The 21,524-nt window shown below is 52.8% G+C and overlaps 1 protein-coding gene across 5 annotated transcripts; it reads left to right on the top strand.

The window, feature by feature from the left end:
- Positions 1-218: 218 nt before the first annotated feature.
- Positions 219-20,618, top strand: Tmprss3 (transmembrane serine protease 3). 5 transcript variants are annotated; one of them, XR_005871368.1, is made up of 13 exons: positions 219-552; positions 1,555-1,699; positions 5,143-5,253; positions 6,129-6,245; positions 6,591-6,714; positions 9,135-9,260; positions 9,957-10,000; positions 10,702-10,867; positions 11,619-11,788; positions 13,799-13,894; positions 15,846-15,988; positions 16,180-16,313; positions 16,639-16,781. XR_005871368.1 is itself a non-coding variant. In XM_021227480.2 (13 exons), exons 1-13 carry the CDS (start codon positions 532-534, stop codon positions 19,153-19,155), a joined length of 1,431 nt encoding a protein of 476 aa, XP_021083139.1. In that variant the 5' UTR covers positions 273-531; the 3' UTR covers positions 19,156-20,618. The 5 variants fall into 5 exon arrangements, 4 of the variants coding, with proteins under 4 accessions (XP_021083139.1, XP_012969353.2, XP_021083140.1 ...); XM_021227480.2 differs by lacking the exon at positions 16,180-16,313 and adding an exon at positions 19,138-20,618 and having other exon boundaries at positions 273-552; positions 1,558-1,699; positions 16,639-16,791; XM_013113899.3 differs by lacking the exon at positions 16,180-16,313 and adding an exon at positions 19,138-20,618 and having other exon boundaries at positions 273-552; positions 16,639-16,791.
- The last annotated feature ends 906 nt before the right edge of the window (positions 20,619-21,524 follow it).

Here is a 21,524-nt window from a genome sequence, read left to right as displayed (position 1 = left end):
AGAAATGGATAAAGGAATTGTGGTACCTTTACACAATGGAGTATTACTCAGCTGTTAAAAACAATGACATCAAGAAATTTTCAGGCAAATCGTTTAGTCTCTGTCTTCTGTCCTCAGAACAGCTGTAGGACTAAGGCCAAGGCTCAGTCACCTGGGTGGTTGGCACTGCCTGGCAAAGTGCCGATCTGCCCTTCTGTGGGGCTGTCTGCTTGGCACTGGGTGTGGCCCCTTCGGTCATCTTACCAAAAGGAGTGTCCTTGGGCCCTCCATTCTTCTGTGACACTCCTGTCATTCTGACGCTGCTCATTTGCAAGCTGTTCTCCTCATCTCCGCGGCCATGCCACCGGGGCCACCTGATAACCACATCCAGATTGAGTTACAGAGGCGCCACAGTGATGCCGCTGGCCTCAGTGACGGAGTCGACAAGGCTGAGTGACTCGGTGGAAATAGTTTCCTCCCGGACTCCCTTTTGCCAGCTGCTTCCCCTCCTGCTCACTTTTATAATGAAAAAGGAAATTATTGCTGCCCCAAATGATGGCGGCTCCAGAAATAGTAAGTAAGGGAGCCAGGTGGGGGGCAGCGGGGTGGGGGGACACTTCGAGGATGCACTCTAGGTAACCTCTCAGCCTCCCAGGCCTGCTTGGGAGGGGATACTCTCCCAGGGCTGATTTTTCCGGAAAGCTTAAGGTTTACAAATAGTGTGAGAAACAGGGTTAGTTGTTAATGGTGAGTAGCTCCATTTGGAACATGGACAAACACAACAGGTGGCCAGGAAGGAGGCAGATTCATGATTGGTGCTCACAGCCTTCAGGGGGGACTCTGTGGACCTCAGTGTTGACAGAAGCAGAATCTTAAACAACCTGGTTGTGCAGTTGGAAGGACTGACCTGGGACTCACTGGGGAGCACCTCACATGGCTGCTCAACCCTCTCTGGAAAGTCTCTACTGTAGGAAACAGAGCCCTGTGTGGGTTTGGCCTGAGGCAGAGGCTCCCTGTCACTCCCCTCTTGGCTCGGTGGCCTGGGTGCCCAGGGCTTGGATACTTTCATTTTTAATCAGGTCATGCCTGCAGGAGCCAGAAAAGGACTGTGTTTGTGGGAAGCTACTTACGCTACTAACGGCGTGACTATGCCCTTTCTCTGATGCTATCTACATTTTTGGGACACAAAAAATTGAGTATCAGAACATCTTATGTCTATGACAAGTAAATCCCATGGCTAGAAAGAAAAACCAAATGTTGAAGAACAGGGGAGAACAGCCTTAGAAATCAGGTAGTCGCCGTCCTCTAAAGAAGAATGACACAGGGGCTTCTGTGTGGCAAAGGGCTTATCTACACAGAGGACGTGTTGCTGTTACTGGAGAGGAATTAAAATTCTGCTCCTTTGTCAGCTCTAGAAGTCCAGGGAAAGTTGTGCTCTCAGTAGATGGGTGTTTGGGACAAACCCACAGGGAGGGAGTGGGCTTCAAGTCTGACCGAAAGGATTTAAAATGGGACAGAGGCACCCCTGGTGCCCACACTTCCCACAGGGACCAATCCCGCTCACCCCTGGCTAAGCAGGTGGAGGCGGAGCCGGAAGCCAGCATCAGAGGCCCTGAGATAGTCACCATGGGAGAAAATGATCCTCCAGCATCCGAAGCCCCCTTCTCCTTCCGATCACTCTTTGGCTTGGATGATTTGAAAATAAGTCCTGTGGCACCAGGTAGGTGGGACTTTTGCAGAAGTGGTGAATGTGGTCAAGTGTCTGTCTGTGCCCGTGTGTGTGCGTGCGTGCGTGCGTGCGTGTGTGTGTGTGTGTGTGTGTGTGTGTGTGTGTGTGTGTGTTTGTGGTGGAGGGATCTCCTTGTATATTCTCTCACTCTTTCTCTCTCCCTCTCTCCTCTCTCTCTCTCTCTCTCTCTCTCTCTCTCTCTCTCTCTCTCTCTCTCTCTCTCTCTCCCACCTCCCTCTGTCTGTCTTTCTCTCATCCCTTCTCCTTCCTTCTCTCCTGTACCAGGGATCGAACTAGACAGGTACTCTGTGACTTTGCTGTGTCTCCCGCTTTCCCTGGGTATTTTCACATTAATAGCCTCCCTTTCCTGATCTTGCAATTGGGGGATGCTCAGGAGGAGCCCCCTTGTTAGGGGCAGTTGCTAACTCCCTGGAGGCAGTTTTGTGTTTGTTTGTTTGTTTGTTTTGTTTTCTTCTCTTGGCGGTTTTCAGAGACCCAAGCTCCGTATTGGCTCAGGTTCACTCAGAAAGAGGCCGAATGCTGGATAGGAAAACTCTGACCACTCCTTAGAAACAGTGGTCACAGCCCTTTTAGAAAACTCAGACAAGCTATATGTCACCAAATGCTAAGTGCCTGACTGAAATGATCGGTGTAGCCACCAAAAGAAAAGGTGGTCCCTTGAGCCACATGTCTATTAGATGAAGCATTTGTTTTCCCTGTGATGCCTGCTTCTATGGGGCCTTGTGCTGTGACTTGCTGGTCTGGAGAGTCCGGCTTGGGAGCAATGAGAAGGATAACCCTTGAGCTGGGCCAGCGTGGAAACTTGGACAATTCAGGCTGTAGCTCTGAACAACCTGCAACCTGTATGCCCTAAGGATTCTTTTTAAGCCTTCTGGATTGCTGACAGAGTATAAAGGACAGGGTGAAATCGGAAAAGACCCCTAGGAATTCCATCCCACATGTGCCACAGCGATGCTGAGGGGTTTCCTGTTGCTCTTTTGCTGACTGTCCAGGCTGCTTCCTGTTTGCTGGTTTCGGGAATGGCACCTTCCACAGGGTGTGTGGAGAGGGACATCTGTATACACCCTTGACAGCATTTAGGATACATTCCTAGAGGTGACATTACTGGGTCAAAAACACCATCTGCTTTTAAACCACGTAGATACATCTCCAATCTTACACAAAGGGTGTTGTAATTTAAAAATTGGCTGGAGAGAGAAAGATGCCATGTGACAGAAATCATCTGGAGGGGTTTTTTTTTATTAGGGGAAAGGAGGTGGGAAGGGGAGATGGCCTTTGCGGACAGGAGCAGCAAAAAAGAAAGAAAAAAGAAAAAGAGGCAGTCTGTGTGGGAGAGATAGGCAGAGAAGCAGAGAGAGGAGGAGGGAGGGAGGGGGGGAAGGGGAGAGGGAGAGGGAGAGGGAGGAGATGGGAACATAGTGAATGTGTACAGGTGCTTTTGGTGACTGCGGCTGAGGGCGTATCCTGTCAGAACCCCAAGGACAGGCCAGGACAGACGCCTGAATACTAACAAAGCAGACTCGAATGCATCCCGCCCTGTGCTGTGTGAGAGGCTCACGGTCTCTTCCGCTGTGAGCACCAGTGGGTGCGGTACCAGCCAAGTCACTGTGATGTCAGGATGAATTTAGGCTCATTTTTCATTTGTTCATTTCCAGGGAGGTTTGGAGGTTTTCCTGCTTGTCTGTCCTTTGTGGGGCTGCTCCAGAGAGATGCATTTTACTCACCATCCTGAGCGCCCTAGTTAGCCTCTGTTGCTGTGATAACATCATGACCAAACCAACTCAGAGAGGGAAGGTTTATACCAGCTTCGCAGTTCACGGTCCATCATCCAGGGAAGCCAGGACAGGAACTCAAACAGGGCAGGAACCTGGAGGCAGGAGCTGATGCAGAGGCCATGGAGGGCGCTGCTCACTATTTTTTTTTCAGTCTACTTTCTTATGTCATCCAGAACCAACACTGCCCCCAGGTGGCACCGCACACAATGAGCTGGCCTCTCCACCTCCAACACTAGTCAAAGGAAACAAAACAAAACAAAACACTATATATGCCCAAAGGTCTGATGAAGGCATTTTCCCAATGGAGGTTCCCCTTTCCCAGATGATCCTGGCTTGTGCTGAGTTGATAGAAAATTAACCATCAAACCAAGTGTGTCCGAGCCACATCAGGGAGGAGAGGTGGAGATGCTGTACCTCTGCAGGGCACCTTGGGTGGTAGCGTCCACCTTACTCGCAAGCTAACAGTTAGCCTGCCCAGGTTTCATAGATGATGTAGCCAGAAGGCACGAAGCTCCTGGGTCAAGGTCAGGGATTTGTCACTCCCCACACAGCAGGTGGCCTCGTCGCCAGTGTTACTGCCAGCTCCCTCCCTGTGGGTATCACACAAGCAGGCGGTTCCCATGAGAGCCGAAGAATCCAGAGCCTGGGAACCCCAGTCTTTAGGAGCTGCAAGACGACCTGGGGCAGCTCTGAGCTGAAAAAGGACATGAAATGTACTAACCTGGACAGGGAGCGAGCTGCTGGACAGACCCATTCTGGGGGACATGCTGCCATATGACGGCCTCTGCCCACGTGTGGTGCATGGCCTGAACAAAGACTGAGGGTGACTCTGTGGGGGAAAGGCCAGTTTGGGATAATTTGAGAGAGCCCAGTGCCCTCCTTGCTTCAAGCACACGGCATAACATCTCCATGTCACACTACCCTCTCTGAACACATCCTCGGGACCCTGAACTTCCTGCGGCTGTTCTTCCCGGGCTGCTGGGACAACATGTCACAGCTGGGTGGCTCAGTCAACAAAGTCTCCTTGTATCCTATCTGGGGGGCTGGAAGCCTGAGAGCCCCGATATCCACCCTGCTCCCGTGGATGCACACAGGACCCGCCAGGCCTTGTGCAGATAGTGACCTTTGACCAACAGCCTTTGGAACTCCTCCTTGGGTTGTGGACGTGTCACCCTGCCCCCGGCCTTCAACTTCACATGGCTGTCTGTCCCCCTTGGCTCTTGTCTTTTCTCTGTGCATGTCCGCGTCTGTGTCGGAATCTCCCCCTTCCCTAGGACGCCAGCCGTACAAGAGTTGTACCTTCTCTAAGGACCTCATCTTAACTGGCGCTCTCCGTGACTGCCAAGTGAGATCCCTTTCTTGGCTGCAGGGGGTTAGGGTGTCAAAGGCTCCCTTGGAGGATACTTTGCAACCCACAACAATGTCTCCTAAGCAGGGACGGAGAGCTGGGCCATAACTGGGAAGGGTGAGACTGACCTAGACAAAGTGACCACTCATGCAATGAGGTCAGCCGTCTTTGGGCTGGTACTTTCTCTGCACCGAGGGGACAGAGGACACGCGGCTACACTTTAAGTTTTATGTCACTCAAAGTCAATCATGCTCCCTGGCTCCCCCACTCCCCACTCCTTTGGTTCTCAGATGCAGACGAAGTAGCTGCTCAGATCTTGTCCCTGCTGCCCTTGAAGTTTTTTCCGATCATCGTCATCGGGATCATTGCCTTGATACTGGCGCTGGCTATCGGCCTGGGCAGTGAGTACCAGTCCATTATTTAGTAGGTGCTCCAATACCCGCTTTGGCATTTACACTTGCATGAGTGCCCCACCCCCACCCCGCCGGTACTTGCTGTTGCCTGGCCTTAATTACCGGTGGCTGATGTCCTTTTGGTTTGATGGCGTTGGGGTCTATCTGCTTATGTGAATGCCAAGCCAGTGTGGGAACAGGCAGGGGCTGCTGGCCGTGCTCTGGGCTCTGCCACCCAGGGTACCTGCCCAGTTAGAATTACTCACAGGTAGCTGATGAAACAGGACTCTGGGATGGGAAGGTGGGGGCTGGGGTTGAACAAAGACTTCCATTCAAGCCGTACCACGCACCCTGGCTATGTTTATAGGGAGGTATGTGGGGCTTTGGAGAAAGCGGGTCATAGGGAGGAAGGGGTTCTCTTAGAGTATACAGCTTCTCTTTTTCTCCTCCAAGTGACTGCGCACAGGGCAGTGGAGTTCGCCTTCTGCGCGGCCGTGTGTCCCATAGTTTATTGGCTTCAGGCCCAGAGTTAAAGGAAGCAGGGTGGTCGGAACGTCTCCGTTGAGGCTCTTGCTGGGACAGCTGGGTGTGTTGGCCACAGCCGTGCAGTTTTGCTCTTGGCTTTGAACCTTGGGGGTCTGAATACACCCCTGATCTGTGCTTCCTGGCGGTAGTGGTAACCGTGGGTGCAGCAGTCCTGCTCCTTGGAGTTCAGGCCAGATGGGGCTGAAGGAAACAGGCTGTTGTCAGGGATGCAATTTCACTGCGGGGTTTTATTATTGATGGGCAAGTCCAAGGCCACGTGGCAGGTGCGCGGCTCTGAGCGCCGCACACTGGAGGGGCCGCCCGCCTGCTAGCAGTCTCCCTTTCCCGCCTGCCCCCAGTTCACTTCGACTGCTCCGGGAAGTACAGGTGCCATTCATCTTTCAAGTGCATTGAAATGACTGCTCGATGCGACGGGGTCTCTGACTGCAAGGACGGGGAGGATGAGTTCCGATGTGGTGAGTCCCACCGTTCACTGGAGGAAGTAATAGAGAGTGACCACAACCCAGGACTCGCCCTTCCCGTCTGTGAGATGGATCCAAGGTGCAGCCGTTGCCATGCCCTGTCCTCAGCTGGGATGTGCCTAGCTAGGTTGTGGGAGGACTGTTACGTGTGTTTGTGTTCACTCGGGGGACTAGGCGGGTTCTGAGTGGGGGTCTCAGGGTGCAGCATCTCATGGGGAGGGGCCGTGGGTGGGAGCGGGTCGGAAGAGGAGGTGTGTGGAGTGAGTGGGGCTGTCGTCAGCCTCTGCCTGGCCTCAGCCTGCCCTGGTCCTCACCGCGCTTCTCCCCACGCCTGGCCAGTGCGGGTGAGTGGACAAAGAGCAGCGCTGCAGGTGTTCACGGCTGCTGCCTGGAGGACCGTGTGCTCTGATGACTGGAAAAGCCACTATGCCAAGGTTGCCTGTGCCCAGCTGGGGTTTCCCAGGTGAGTCAAGGCCAAACGGCAAGGATGACAGGATGGGGACGGTAGGAGCTCTCCAGATGCTTTAACATGTCACACTTCATTCTTATGACAGCCTCGTGGCACCTAGCCTCGTCTTCCTCCACAGGGAGCAAGACAAGGCCCAAGCAGCCGGGTGACTCCAAGTCACACAGAACATTGTGTGTGAAGGGTGAGGCTGGCACCTTAGATGCAAAAGCAATTAAGATCCTTGGGGCTGGGGCTCAGCTAGTAGAGCACTGACGTAGCATACACAAAGCCACAGGTTCTGTTCCAGCACTGCAACAACTAGGCATGGTGGCACACGTGTGATCCCTGCACTGGCGAGGCAGAGAGGAACAATGTGTGTTCTAGGCCAGCCTGGGCTACATGGAGAGTTTGAGCTGAAGAGCGAGTTCCTGTCAAACAACAACAACAACCCAACCAATCAAGCAAACAACAACAACAACAAACAAACAACACAGCCAAATAAAACATGCAAACCATAAAAAAAGAAAACCAGTAACAGAACGCAAAAAGTTTGTAAGCCCGGGACCTCTGAGTGAAAAAAAAATTCTCTGGCTCAGGGCTTTGCAGCTTAAAGGGCAGATGTAGGGGTGCTGTTACACATGGGTGCTGGTCACATCCGTGTCTGCACACCCACCCTCAAGAGTCCCAGAGGATGCTATTGTTCAGAAACACCCTTAGCCTTGGGAGACCATCTAAGTCTCTCCATCTTCAGAGTTGGGAGTCAGCTGCTGGCTGTCTACACTGCAGCAACATGCTTTTGACTGACTGAAGGCCCCTCTCCTTCATGGCCATCCCCCTGACTCCTGCCTTGTTTCCCAGGGTGCTATTACCTCTTGGCTTCTCAGTTTACCACAGGCAGGTTCCCGAATGCCCCTGTGCATCTTGGGAACTGAGCAAAGATCAAAGGAGGCAAACTCTGAAGTAAATCTTAGTTTGTAGTCAAGGAAGCAAGGTCCTCAAAACTATGTGGCTATGGCCATTGTGGAGGATCTAAGCCAGTGGGATCCTGGGTACCCCACAGCTGGGGTACCCCAGGCCTGCCTCCTGTGCACACCTGGGTTCCTAAACAAGCTGCAACTAAAATTCAACGACAGCTGCAAAGGTCACTCAGAGAATTATGTAGCTTTATTCATTAGAGAAAAGGAAAACATCAAAAATGTATTCATGCACACATACACACACACTTGTACACACACATACACACATGCATAAATACACACACATATGCACACACATGCATGCACACATATGTACACACACACACACACACACACACACACACACACACCAAAACACCCCAGTTTCCCCATTAGGTAGCTCTGTTTCCTGTCATTCTCTTCCTCATTCTTCCTCTTCTCTTTTGGAAAATTCTCCCTCTCCAAATCCCTGGCCTTTGCCATACTGCCCGGATCTGAGAGGATGCTAGGAACACAGCTTCTCCATGGCTGGGGGAGGGGTGGCTGCTGCTCTGAGGGGACCCGTGGGCTCCAGTTAGGCTCCTTCTGCATTTCATGGGCCCCAGCTTGTCACCCTGCCATCTTTCCCACGACCTGACTTCTCAGCAACTGCTGACTCCTTTACACCTAGGCAGACTACCGTGGCCTCCCCTGGGAGGAAATGCCTGGAAAAATATCTTGATGGCATTTCCTTCAAACCCATGCTTGGCTGAACACTGTCACTGTACTTGTGTGAGTCCCTGTGGCCAGCATTGTGCCAGCAATGGGATGGCACCCTGTGTGACAAACTGCCGGGTGGGTTAGCAGTTAGCCACCTGCAGGACACTTTGCTCTCCCGCCTTCCTTTGGGACCCCTTAAATGCTGCATTTCCTTTTTTGATTTTTCATTGCTGGGTATGTGCTGAGCTATTCTGCCCTGTTCTGGTCTCTTTAAATCTCTCTTCTGCACCGTGGCTGTATTGCCTGTCTCCTGACACTGGGCCCATTTGCTTGGTCCCAGGTCCTTGAGTTGAGTCACTGCCTTCACTGTCAGTGCTAGACTAAGTGGGACAGGCTCTCATATTCCCCCACTCCTGACGCTCAGGAACTAGACACCTAGCTGCCTCCCCTGAGGCTCGGCTCCAGCCAAACCGAGTGCATCGGAGCGGGCTGGGTGGGAAGTAACGGTGGCAGGAAGCGGTCTCTGCGGCTGGAGTTGGGTGGGTGGGCAGGCCAGGCTGCAGACTGTGGGACAGCAAGCAGGTGTCCAGACCACAGCCAGCCTGGAATGCCTGACTAAGGTGTGTGCATTTCCTCAGCAAAATGAAGCCTTTGATGGTCTGGGGAGGACCAAGTGGGGTCCTCAAAGTGTGAGGCTTGTAACCTGGTGAGTATGTGTGGGTGACTGGCATTTCAGAGTCACCATGACGATTGGGGTCTGAGTTTCCAATGCACCTGCAGCTACGTAAGCTCGGACCCCCTCAGAGTGGATGCGCTGGAGGAGCAGTTCCAGGGCGACTTTGCGTCCATTAACCACCTCTTGCCAGATGACAAGGTGACCACGCTGCACCACTCTGTGTACACGAGGTAAGCGGTTAAGACAGGGGCCGGTGCTTTCTACACTGGTGCTGAGTCACAGGCTGGGTTTGTGAAGCTGTGGCGCACTGCCTTGAGAGGGATGAATGTCACCCCCATGAGCAGCGGTGGAGCTCACTGCTGCAGTTAGGATGGTGGTGCATAAGCTGGGGTGCAGGGGTGAACCCCCAACCCAGGGAAGTGTGGTTGTGTCAAGGGAGGGAGGGGAGTACAGCAGAAGAGCGACGGTGACACCCAGTGACAGGCAGGCACGTCATCGGGCCAGCGCTGGGCCTGCCTCACAGCAGGGAATTGAGTGTGTGGTGTGTGTGTGCGCATGTGTGCGCATGTGCGCGTTTGTAAGCAAATAAGCAGGGAAGAGAGAGACAAGGACATTAGACAGCATCCTTTACAAAGAGCTTTCACACCCGCCACTTAGCTGCCCTCCCCGTCCACCCCCCCCCCCACAGCCACAACCCTGATAAACTCAGATAAAGAAAAACCAGGTTCCCTTAGCAACAGTCAGGTGCTCAGATCTGAGACATCTCCTCACTGGGGCCCAGACTGAGGCAAGGAGAAAACGCCACAGGAACTCTTCAGTCAGGTTTTCCTCTGGACACCCAGCCCCCCCCAGGTCCCACGCGCGTGACCCTTGCTCTGCAAACAGCTGCTTGATGGCCCATCCATGAACTGCTCTTTCTTCTGTAGGGAAGGCTGTGCCTCAGGCCACGTGGTCACCTTGAAGTGCTCGGGTAAGTGTCCTAAGTGTCTAAGTAGGTAGGGAGTCACATGGAAGCTGCCCTTGTGGAGTCATGTCCTTCCTTTGGGGACAGACAGCTCGAGACTGTAAAGAGAAGCTTTTTTCTTTGAGAGGAGCCTTCCCGCCAGCCTGGTTCTAGAGCCGCATCAGTCCCAAATAAACACACAGGAGGCTATATTAATTATGAAGCTGTTGGCCTTGCTTGTTTCTTACTGGCTAGCTCTGACTTAAGTAATTACCCCATAATTGTTAATCTAAGTATGTCTCTTACCGGAGAATAGTTCCGGGCTTCCTACCCCATGGCATTACATGTCGAACTCTCCTGTGTTTCTCCTTCCCAGAATCCTCCTGGACTCCTAGTCCCACCTATCTAGATTCCTATTGGCTCAACAGTGCTTTATTGACAAAAGACTTCCCCAACACGAGACCCCTTCTCTTAGATGCCAGTGTGGGGCTAGGCACTAGGATGTCATTGATGAGCAGGGCGAGCATGTCTGCTCTCTGCAACAGCCCTTCCCACTGCCTCCCGCAAACCCTGCGTACCTCTGAGTCTTTTGTGTGCCCGACCCCATGTGAGCCCGACCCCTTGTGTGCCTGACCCCTCTCCTGCAGGGTTGGGGACAGGAATATTGCTAGGTAGGAGGTTTAGTGTGCTGACAGCATTACCCATAAACCCCTCTTCTCCTTCTGTAGCCTGTGGCCTGAGAACTGGCTACGGCTTCCGCATTGTGGGTGGAAACTTATCCTCGCTTGCCCAGTGGCCATGGCAGGTCAGCCTCCAGTTCCAGGGGTACCACCTATGCGGGGGCTCTGTCATCACCCCTCTGTGGATCGTCACTGCTGCTCACTGTGTTTATGAGTGAGTGTCTGGACCAGCCGCTGTGGACCCGATCTTCCCAGAGCCTTATCTAGTCCTGGGTCAGAGGGAGATGGGGTGATCTGGGGGTGAGGGCGGGTTAGGAAGGCGGGAAGCCAGTCACCGTAAAGCCACACATAGGCACGAATGCCCACCTTTGTCATAGGACCTGCCTCTGTGTCTGGGTGTGACATGAGCTGGGCTGCCACAGAGAAGGTAGAAAGAGGAGGAAGGGAGGAAGGGGTGGAAAGAGACCCTATGGAAATCAGGGTCCCCAGCCTCCCTGTGGCTCACTCCTGCCACATATGTGATGGCACAGCAGGGTACCATGGGACAGAAGTGCAGGGCACCCAGACAACACCAAACCCCCACCAAGCTGCGTCTGTCAGGAGTTTAGATGGCAAGGAAGTCAGAGAGAGCATCCCAGACCCAGCGGCTGACTCCCTTTAACTCCTGTTTTGGTCAGTGGAGAAAGATCCTGACGCCCTCTGCAGGGAGCAAAGCTTGCATGAGGCTCTCAAACGCCTGTCCCTTGGGTGGTGTGGAGAGAATGGCTTGTCTGGGATGTACAAGGGGTATGGCCTGTGTTCCCTGCAGGACTTGGGAATGTGCTCAACGTGGGGCACAGATGTGTGGAGCGTTGAGCCATCTCCCACCTGGTGACGTCTCTCACATCTCCCTGGGCTCTTGGGACACTGGAGCCCAGCATGGCTGGGTCTGTCCTGAGCTCCGTCTCTCTGTCTATGCATTTCAGCCTGTACCACCCCAAGTCCTGGAGCGTCCAGGTGGGTCTTGTGTCCCTAATGGACAGTCCTGTGCCCTCCCATCTGGTGGAGAAAATCATCTACCACAGCAAGTACAAGCCAAAGCGGCTAGGCAATGACATCGCCCTCATGAAGCTGGCTGAGCCACTCACCTTTGATGGTAATGTCTAGGCGTCTGTGCCCGATAGTTGCTTTCAATTCATTTCAAGAGAATTGGTGGTTGCTTGTTGGAGCATCGTTATAATGGCTGCTTTACTATCCTTGCCAGAAAATTCCAATGTCTGATTCAGCTGGGTGTTGACACATTGCCTTTGCTCATTAAAGTTGTGTGTGTGTGTGTGTGTGTGTGTGTGTGCATGTGGAGGCCAGAGGCCAACACCAACACCAACCCTGGGTGGTGTTCCTCATGAACCTTCCACCTTGTTTTTTTTTGTGGGGAGCAGGGTCGCATTGGTCTAGAGTCACCTACTAGGCTGACTGACTAATAATCCCCAAGGGCCCTTTGGTCTCTGTCTCCTCAGCACTGGGTAAGGGACCCAATGCCATCACATCTGGCTTTTTACAAGGTTTTCAGAGATCAAACTCAGGCCCTCACGACCGTGTGGTAAGCCATCTTCCCAGCCCAAGTTATGTGCCTTTAATCAGAGCATGTTAGGAGACTGAGTCCTCTCATAAGATTTCAGCTCTGTTACCTCCTTTAGATCTGGCTTGTTGGTCCTGAAGGTGGCTGTGTTGCTGATTTTATCTCACAGCCTTCCTGGTCCTGCTCTGGTCTCTCGGTCTGGTGCCAACTGAATGTAAGAGCTTCTCTAGGCCAGGCCACCTGGTACCTCTAGGTGGTGGAAGAGAGTCACCTGCGCTTAGGGACCCCAGGCAGACAGCACGTTCCCATCTTGGTGTTGGTTACATAGAGCCTCTGGTAGGGTCCCTCTGGTGGAAAGAGCAGGGTCCCAGTCTGGGGCAGCTTGAGGGCTTGGCAAGAGCTTCCCTCCCTGTTCCTCAACATCTGGAAGGTTCTAGGAATCTTCAGCTCCCTGGGTGTTCTTAGAACGGATCTCTCCTTTTCCTCTCTCAGATTCTTATCACCTCTAGTGACAGGGGCTGAGTTCCAAGCTCAGCCCTCTGGCTGTTATAGAAACTCCCGCAGAGCTGGCCCTGCTGGAACTCTCCAGCATTCTGTGAGTGGCACAGAACATTGGTTCCATCAGTGAGAGTCCTGACCTTCCAAGGATAAGCGCGCTGGAGGGCAGGCAGGGCTGTTTCCAAGGTGGACCCCCTTCTCTACAGCGAACCTGTGCGATTTCTAGCACAACAGAGAGGAAGGACTGCCGGGGTGGGATTGCGGGCCGCTGCTTTCCGGCTATTTTTGGTGGTGTTTGATTCTAGAGAGGGAGCTGTCTGCTGCTGTACTTGGCTAAAGAGCTAAACATGCCGCCCCTCCTCATCTTTCTTTCATTCGGTTTTTCGAGACAGGGTTTCTCTGTGCATCCCTGGCTGTCCTGGAACTTGCTTTGTAGACCAGACTGGCCTCGAACTCACAGAGATCCGCCCGCCTCTGCCTCCCGAGTGCTGGGATTAAAGGCACGCGCCACCACCGCCCGGCTTCTCCCCACTTTTCCATTATCATCATTCCGGGTGCTGCTCACATGAAAGCCCTGGGCACATGTAGTCACTTGGCTTTGCTAGGGTCTCAGTGACACAGCCTAAGTACAGACCAGCCCTCTACAAACACCAGGGGCAGCAGGAACATCCCTGTGTGATGTTCTGTGTATACACCCAAGGTCTGGACCAGGAGTGGCCAACTCTGGCCCAAGTGTGACTTAATGCACATTTGAGCAATAAAATTTTGTCACCAATTACATCTCCTATGGTGCCAGCAACAGCCATGACATGTGATCACACGGTCCCCAAGCCTAAACTAGGTAGTATCCAGTTATTCACAGCCAGGGTTTGCTGCTGCGCTGTGGACTTACACCACATTCCAGCCTGCACTCAGGTTTTATAGACTCTGGGGGATGAGTGGGTGGGGCCTCTGCTCTGAGTTAGCTGACTTCAATGACCAAGGCCCAACCCCTCCCTAGGAGATGGGCTCAGAGACCCGAACACAAAGTCGGTTGATTTCTGGGACAGCGGCTTCAGGGATTTCATATCACCATTCCCTTTCTAACAGAGACCATCCAGCCCGTCTGTCTGCCCAACTCGGAAGAGAACTTTCCTGATGGGAAACTGTGCTGGACATCAGGATGGGGGGCCACGGAGGACGGAGGTCAGTGGTCTGAAGCCAGAGGCTGGGAGGGCCCCTCCGATGTTCTGCTGTGATGTCCCCTCAGGATGCTTGGAGGTCCCACCCAGCTCAGGGTTAGTGAGGATCAACTGTTCACAGCAGCAGTCTGCTGAGTAGGCTACTATGGTGTCACTTATCTTTGGTCACAGTGACGTTGTGAGTCTTCTCTGGAGAGAAACGGGCTACGAGGGAGAAGTGTGGGTACTGGTCCACGGAGAGGCCTTCACACACCCCTCCTTCCTGTCTCCTCTCACTCCGCAAAGCGAGTGTATGAAGCACACCTTGATGATGCCCCAAGTTTTATTCAGTTTGCATGGTGGGGTGTCGTGTTTTCTCCTGTGAGCATGGAATAGAAGGCGCTACCCAGAGCCTCCACTATGCGGGTACTGTCAGTCATGGTCACATACCTGCCCGGACCATCTGTGTCCTTTTCATCAAGGTAGGCTGCTGACACGGTCTCGAGGCTCAAGGTTCCCAGCAATGTCTTTTCTTTATGCATTTTCTAGGCTCAGGGCATCCTGCTGTCACTAGAAACTGCAGCAAACTACCATGGCCCAGATGGCTCAAAAGGCTCAAAAAATGCAGATGCAAATCCTCTCACAGTTCTAAAGTCTGAGGTCAAGGTGTCTACAGGCCTGAGGTGGGATCTATCCCAACGTTTCCCCAGCATCTGTGCCTCTAGCCATTCTTAGGCTCCTTGGCTGACTGATGTGTCACTCCAGTCCAAATGTCTAGATGGTTGAGTTTCTGTTGTCACCAATGTGGGTTCCGGGTATTGAACCAACAACTTTACTGGCTGACCCATCTCATCAATCCCTGTCTCCATGACATCAGTTGTTGGATCTAGAGCCTGCCCTACATGCAAGATGACCTGGCCTTGAGATCGCACTTCAGCAGCCTCTGCAGAGGCTGTTCCAAATAGGGTCACGTGTCTCAGTTATAGGCAGACAAATCAAAAGAGGGCTATAATCCAACCCATACATCAAGCTCAGTGTTTTCCTTAGGAGACATATTCATTTAGGGTCTCACAGCAGCCCGGGCTGTCCAGGAACTCACTGTGTAGCACAGGCTGTCCAGGAACTCACTGTGTAGTCCAGGCTAACCATGAACTTTACAGCAACCCTCCGGCCTTAGCCTCTCAATCTCTGTGATTCAATGCTCAGCTTGTGTTTATTGTCTTCCTGTTACAGCTCAGAAGTCACCAGCCAGCCTCAGGGGTCCCAGGTGCTGGCAGCCTGGCTCCTCAGGTGGCTCTGATGACTGCTGTCCCCTTACCTTTGCTTCTATACTCCTGGGCTGGCGGCCTCTTCCTCATCTTCGAGGCCAACGGGCTGACCCGATGCTAAGCGCCTCTCCTCTGATGTGGCCTTCTTTGAGTCTTTGCTAAGTGCTTGCAGTTTTCATGAGCCTACCCACATCACTGAGGCTATCTCACACCTGTACCCTTGAACGCCTGCCTGTGAAGTTCCCTGGCTAACGGCACTGCCACAGGTCTGGCGCCCATACCTCTATTTGGAGGGACACATTTCTGCTGACCACATACAGCTCTGTCCAGATATGTGAGGCCTTCGGGAGCCTCAGTTTCCCTTTTGTAACGTGGATTGACCCGGGGTGGGTCAAGGGCTTGACTTGGCTATGGGAAGAAACATTTGTCTACTGTTTCCCGCTTCAAGTCTCTTAGGGGAATAAGTGGCCCCGACGAAGGCGGGTGTGTGTGTGTGTGTGTGTGTGTGTGTGTGTGTGTGTGTGTGATACACAACCCACTCAGTAGGGACACTCTGTGCTCCATGACAGTCTGCTGTTCCAGCTACGGGCCTGTGTTTGCTATCATCGCTGTGTCAGGTGGCATATCCCCGCCCCCTCTTCTCCTGTCTCTGTCTCTGTTTTCCAAGCTAGGCTCCTCACTGCACATTTCCTCATTACTCTGAGGCAGGTGACGCCTCCCCTGTCCTGAACCACGCAGCCGTCCCTTTAATTTCCAACAAGATCTGCAACCACAGGGAGGTGTACGGCGGCATCATCTCCCCATCCATGCTCTGTGCAGGCTATCTGAAGGGCGGTGTGGACAGCTGCCAGGTAAAGGGCTGCCAGTTACCCCGGGGGGGGGGGTGGTAGCAGGCAAGAGTCCAGTATAGTGACCCAGCCCATGGGACAGGCCACTGCCAGCTTCCCTGTGACTGAACAAAAAGCAAATTTACATGGCACAAGGAAGAGATTTGCTTAAGATATCTCTGGCTTTCCTGCTGGCCCGGCCTGTGTTTACCTAGGCACCCAGTCTTCCAGGGCACGGGATGTAGCCTCCCCTAATCCTCTCCAGCCTGATTCTGAGTGTATATGGGGACAACCAGAGCAGCAAGCGGGTTGTGAGCGGATGGGCCTGCGCTTCCAAAAGCCACAGCGGGTGAGACTCAGTACCGCCTGTGGTCACAGTGAGTGAGCTCTGTCTCACGCAGAAGGCCCTTCCTCTTTCAGCCCCATGGGCTACACGGGCCACCTTGACCTTCCCGGTTTAGTGTTTGGGACCTGGGGGGGGGGAGACACAGCTGGAAGGAAACCTTCCCATACAGGCAAGGAGCCACCTCCTGGCAACAGCGGAGTGCATTTAGAAGTGCACGGGGAGGGGTGAGCTCGTGCCATCAATGGCTCGCAACATGAAAGGGAAGTCTGTGTCACCAGCACAGTGTAGCTGCTCAGTTCCCCGACCTTTGCCTCCTCCTGCTCTCCAGGGAGACAGCGGTGGGCCCCTGGTGTGCCAGGAGAGGAGACTGTGGAAGTTGGTGGGAGCGACAAGCTTTGGAATTGGCTGCGCCGAGGTGAACAAGCCTGGAGTCTACACCCGCATCACCTCCTTCCTGGACTGGATTCACGAGCAGTTGGAGGTGGGTGGAGTGCCCCCGTTGGAGGTGGCTGGAGTGCCCCCGTTGGAGGTTGATATGACTCTCCAGCTCATGTGTTCCCTGCACCCAGTGTGACCACAGTTCTGCCATGGGGAGCCAGGAGGAATGGAAAGGATCTTGATTCTGCAATGATTTGGTGGTGGTTGTGGGGTATCAACCCTATAGCACAGCTAACCCCGCGGGTGTGATCCAGACTCACAGGGGAGGGACAGGAAGAATGGACCTGCTTGACTCAGCAGGGGAAAAGCTGACCAGTGAATGAGGTGTTCCCCTTGGAGCGGGGGTGGGGTTAGGATGCCATGAGTGTGTGGAGCAGAGGGTGGGTAGGCTGAGTCTAGATGAGGTAGAGCCAGGAGAGGGGGCCCACAAATGCCCCTGTGAAGTTGATGCCTCATGGGAGCCAGAGTGGAACAGAGTTCTTAAGCAAGAGGGGCCTGGGTAGTTTTGCTTCAGGCAGGGGGACGTAGGACAGGCCTACAGAGACCCCTGGTCAGAGGAAGACAGGGGAACCCTGAGCCATCAGGAAAGTGAGTCTCACTGGGCACCAGGAAAAAAGATGTTCCGATAGACGCAGGTCTTACTGTGATGTGAGCTAGATGTTCAGGAATCCCCGCCCTCCAAGTGGGAAAGGGCTGCAGGAAGGCAAGGCCCAGCCAGGGACTAACCACTAAGCCAATATTTACTAACTTTATCGCAGATTGGCCTCATACCATCCCCTAGTCCAGTTTCAAAGATATTTTCTCCTGACATAACAGAGGTGAAATTTATGTAACATAGACAAACTCTCAAAAGACAACAATCCCATGGCTTGGTACACTAATGTGTGCGGCCACCACCTCTGTTCAGTTCTCAAAATTTCCTGATCCTCCCAAGGGAAACCCTTGTCCCTTCTAGCCCTCCAGCCTGCAGCAATCAGTTTCAGGTTTCCAAGCCTTGCATTTACTGTGTGTGTGTATGTGTGTGTACCTGTGTGTGTATGCCTGTACTTGTGTGTATGCATGTTCTTGTGTGTGTGCATATATGTGCATGCCTGTACTTGTGCGAGTGTATGTGTGTGTACATGCCTGTACTTGTGTGAGTGTGTGTGTAAATGTATGTGTGTGTACCTATGTGTGCATGCCTGTACTTGTGTGTGTGTGTGTGTGCATGTCTGTACTTGTGTTAGGGTGTGTGTAAATGTATGTGTGTGCATGCCTGTACTTGTGTGAGTGTGTGTGTGTGTGTGTGGTATCTGACACAGGGTCTAATGAAATCCAGATTGGCCTCTAACTCATTGTGTAGCTGATGATGACCTTGGACTTCTGGTTCTCCTGCCTCCACCTCCCAAGTGTTGGAATAACAGGCATGTACCAACAGACTTGGTTAGTAGGGTTCTGGGATTCAAACCCAGGGCCTGCACGCTAGACGGGTACTCTAACACTGAGCAGCACTGACTTTTTTTTTTAAAGATTATAATTTATTTAACCAAAGATCTTATTTTATGTTTTGATTGTGTATGTGTGTGTGTTCGTGCAAGTGAGTACAGCTGAACCCAGACCAGGACCTCAGTGTGACTCTGCCCAGGGGGATAAATGGATAGCAGACTTGGGGTGGGCAAACCCTTCCTTGGCTGTTTGCTGAAACTGAAGACTCTCCAGGCCCCTCCTCCTGCCACTCTCACTGGGGAGCTGGAGCAAGGACCAGGTGATCTTCGTGAACATCGTTTTAGGAAGGCTGGCGCACCAAGGCTCCCTGGCAATCGGGAAAAGGCCTGACAGTTTCTGGAAGCGTCTGTTCTCTGAGGGGTTTTGCTATGGTCTCACAGGGCATCTTAGTCATCAGCTGTCTGTGACCACTGATGACCTGCAGGAGATGCCCTCTGTCAGACACACCTGCTTCCAAATCTCTTTCCAAGCAGCTCAAGCAAGAGCCGGAAGCCCCTCTGCTCTGGAGGAGGGTTCCCAGGTTTGAGTTGTCTCACTAGAGGCCCTTGCAGGAGTCCTGCCACCTGCAGCGGTCCCCACTCCATCATCTTCGTTCTACGCCCCGCGCCCCCCCGTTTCCCTATCCAGCTAAGGCAAAACAAAATTTTTCTGTCTCATAGTAAGTCTTAGGAACACGCTGCTGAGACCTAGCACATTCATACAGCGGTCTGGGGACAATCTTTGGTAGAGATGAAAAGTACAGAGGCCTTTCTGGATGGGAGCCTAGCAGCATCCTCCCTCAGAGACCCAAGCCTCCCCAGTGACCATCGATAACATTTAATGGAAAATCTAGGTGCCCACAGAGTTACAATGTCTAAGACATGGCTTGCAGGGGGAAAATGGTGACCCGTGTTTTCACTTTCAGAGAGACCTGAAGACTTGAAGAACGGAGACAAGCCAGCACCTGAGCTCCCGAGGATGGACACAGCCCAAGCCTTCCCTGGACTCCTGTGTGGGCATGGTGGGTGCCAGAACCAGCGTTTAGTGCTCTGCCCATCCCACTGAGACAGAGCCAGCGGGGAGAGCACCACTCCTACCCTTGACACTCAGAGCTTCCTGATGCTAATGCCCTGGGGTATGGGGATGAAATGACCTTGGAACTTTCTGTGCTTCATAACGACAAAAACATCCCCGCCCACGCACATAAACGGCACCTTTCCCTGCCATCCTCCTAGATTCTCCCCTCAGAGCTGCTGCCAACAAAGGCAACCTCTTATGCAAAACCACCGACACCTGTTGGTGCAGAGGCCAGGAGCTGCTGGTGTGGATTGCTACAGATGTAGTCACCTGTTCGTTCTCTCCCTGGGCTCCAGTTCTCAGCCCAAACCTTTACTTCCAACAGCCCATTTCAGGAGTCGGGGAACTTAGTTTGTGAGTGACTCAGCCTGAGGCTCTGTTCTACTGTTTCCTCACAAGGTTTGGTGCTTGATGAATTGCTTGTCCTTGCTTCTGGGAGGCGCCCTTCTCTCAGTGTGGCTAGTCCTTGCTTCTGGGAGGCGCCCTTCTCTCAGTGTGGCTAGTCCTTGCTTCTGGGAGGCGCCCTTCTCTCAGTGTGGCTTGTCCTTGGGCTTGAGTGAAGGGGTTGTGGCGGCTCTCAGAAACTGAAATCATGGGCTCACATCGAAAGACCACCCTGCACATGCCAGCAGTGTGTATTTTCCTGTTAGAACAGGTTTCTCACCACATTAGAAGTAGCTCGCATTGCATCACGGGACTCATAAGCAGAGTAAGTGACACAGGTCTGGGCAAAGGCAAGACCAGAGGACACTAAAAACAAGTCGAATAGAAGGTCCCAAGTCACTGAGGGCTGCCTCATCCCTCCATGAACTCTGCTAATGTACTACAGCTGATGGAATCTGGGTCCCTCCTTCATGGCCCACAATCCTATGGTCCCCACATTACCCAGTAAAAGAGAAGGGCTACATAGGAAGTAGCCATTGGTCATCTGAGCTTGTCCCAGATTAAGTCTTCAGAATATGAATCAGTTGCTTTGTGGCTGCAACAGAAAATATGTGTGCCCATGTATGCAAGTGTGTGTGTGTGTGTGTGTGTGTGTGTGTGTGTGTGTGTGTGGCTCTGGAGGGCTGACACCACCAAAACAAGCTGCCACACAGCCGTTGTGCTTGGGCTCAACCCTGTCCAGATCAGAGCCACTACTCAGATTTCTATGATTAGAATAAATGTCCCAAGACCCACTGTGGGTGTCCGGATCTTTGGGTAACTCTGAGCCCTTGTACCGATGGTTCTTTTCACTGTGCACACATCCCTGCGGTGTAATTTATCTATCAGTCACAGGAAGAAATGAGCAATGATGACGAATAATACAACCCAGCAATTATAAAAACATATGGCGGTCAGTACTGAGTGCAAGCGACTTCCTGCCTTCTAAATACCTTACCACACTTCAGTGAAGTGGCATAGGCTTCTCTCTGCTGTGCCCCAGCAGAGGTCTTTGTCATCAGTGGCAGACCTTAGATGCTGTGGCTTGAACAGACCAGATGTGGGGGATACAAAGACAGCTCGGCAGTTAAGAGCACTGGCCGCTCTTGCAGGGGACCGAGTTCTGTTCCCAGCTCACAACCGCCTGTAACTCCAGTTCCAGGATATCTAACGCCCTCTTCTGGCACACATGTGCACAGACACTTAGACAGAGGCATGTGTATACACAAATAAACAAAGACTAAATCTTAAGAAAGTAGGTGTCTTAGTAAGGGATACTGTTACTGTGTGAAACACCACAACAAAAAGCATCTTGGGGAGGGTTTATTTCACTCATAGTTCCATATAAAGGCAGTGAAGGGAAGAACTCAAACAGGGCAGGAGCCTGGAGGCAGGAGCTGATGCAGAGGCCATGGGACGGATGTGGGAGGAGGGCAGGGGCACTGCTTACTGGCTGACCCCTCATGACTTGCTCAGCCTGCTTTCCTATAGAACCTGGGACCATGAGCCCAGGGGTGGCCCCTCCCACAATGAGTTGGGCCCTCCCCAACCAATCACTAATTAAGAAAATGCCTTACAGCCAGATCTTATGGAGACATTTTCTCAGCTATGACTCCATCCTCCCTCTCTGATGACTCTGGCTTTGACATTGACTAGTAAGGATAATAGAGAAAGCTGATGTTGCAATCATGGAGAAGTCAAGCTATGTCCCTTGTAGCCACTCCAGGACGAGAGCAGACAGGTGAGAACTACCGTGGCCTGGAAGTCCTTCCCTCTCTCCTCCTTGTAGCCAGAGGCAGCTGCAGACTCCCG

The sequence above is a fragment of the Mesocricetus auratus genome, unplaced genomic scaffold (assembly GCF_017639785.1).
Source record: "Mesocricetus auratus isolate SY011 unplaced genomic scaffold, BCM_Maur_2.0 Super-Scaffold_100027, whole genome shotgun sequence".
Classification (NCBI taxonomy): domain Eukaryota; kingdom Metazoa; phylum Chordata; class Mammalia; order Rodentia; family Cricetidae; genus Mesocricetus; species Mesocricetus auratus.
Note: the sequence above shows the minus strand (reverse complement) of the source record. Positions and strands in the feature narration are given on the sequence as shown.

Excerpts from the sequence above, each read along its gene's own strand:
- Tmprss3 (XM_013113899.3), top strand. The coding sequence starts at position 532 with ATGATGGCGGCTCCAGAAATA. Across the intron at positions 9,261-9,956 it reads CACCACTCTGTGTACACGAG|GGAAGGCTGTGCCTCAGGCC; the intron begins GTAAGCGGTTAA and ends TTTCTTCTGTAG. Across the intron at positions 10,868-11,618 it reads GCTGCTCACTGTGTTTATGA|CCTGTACCACCCCAAGTCCT; the intron begins GTGAGTGTCTGG and ends TATGCATTTCAG.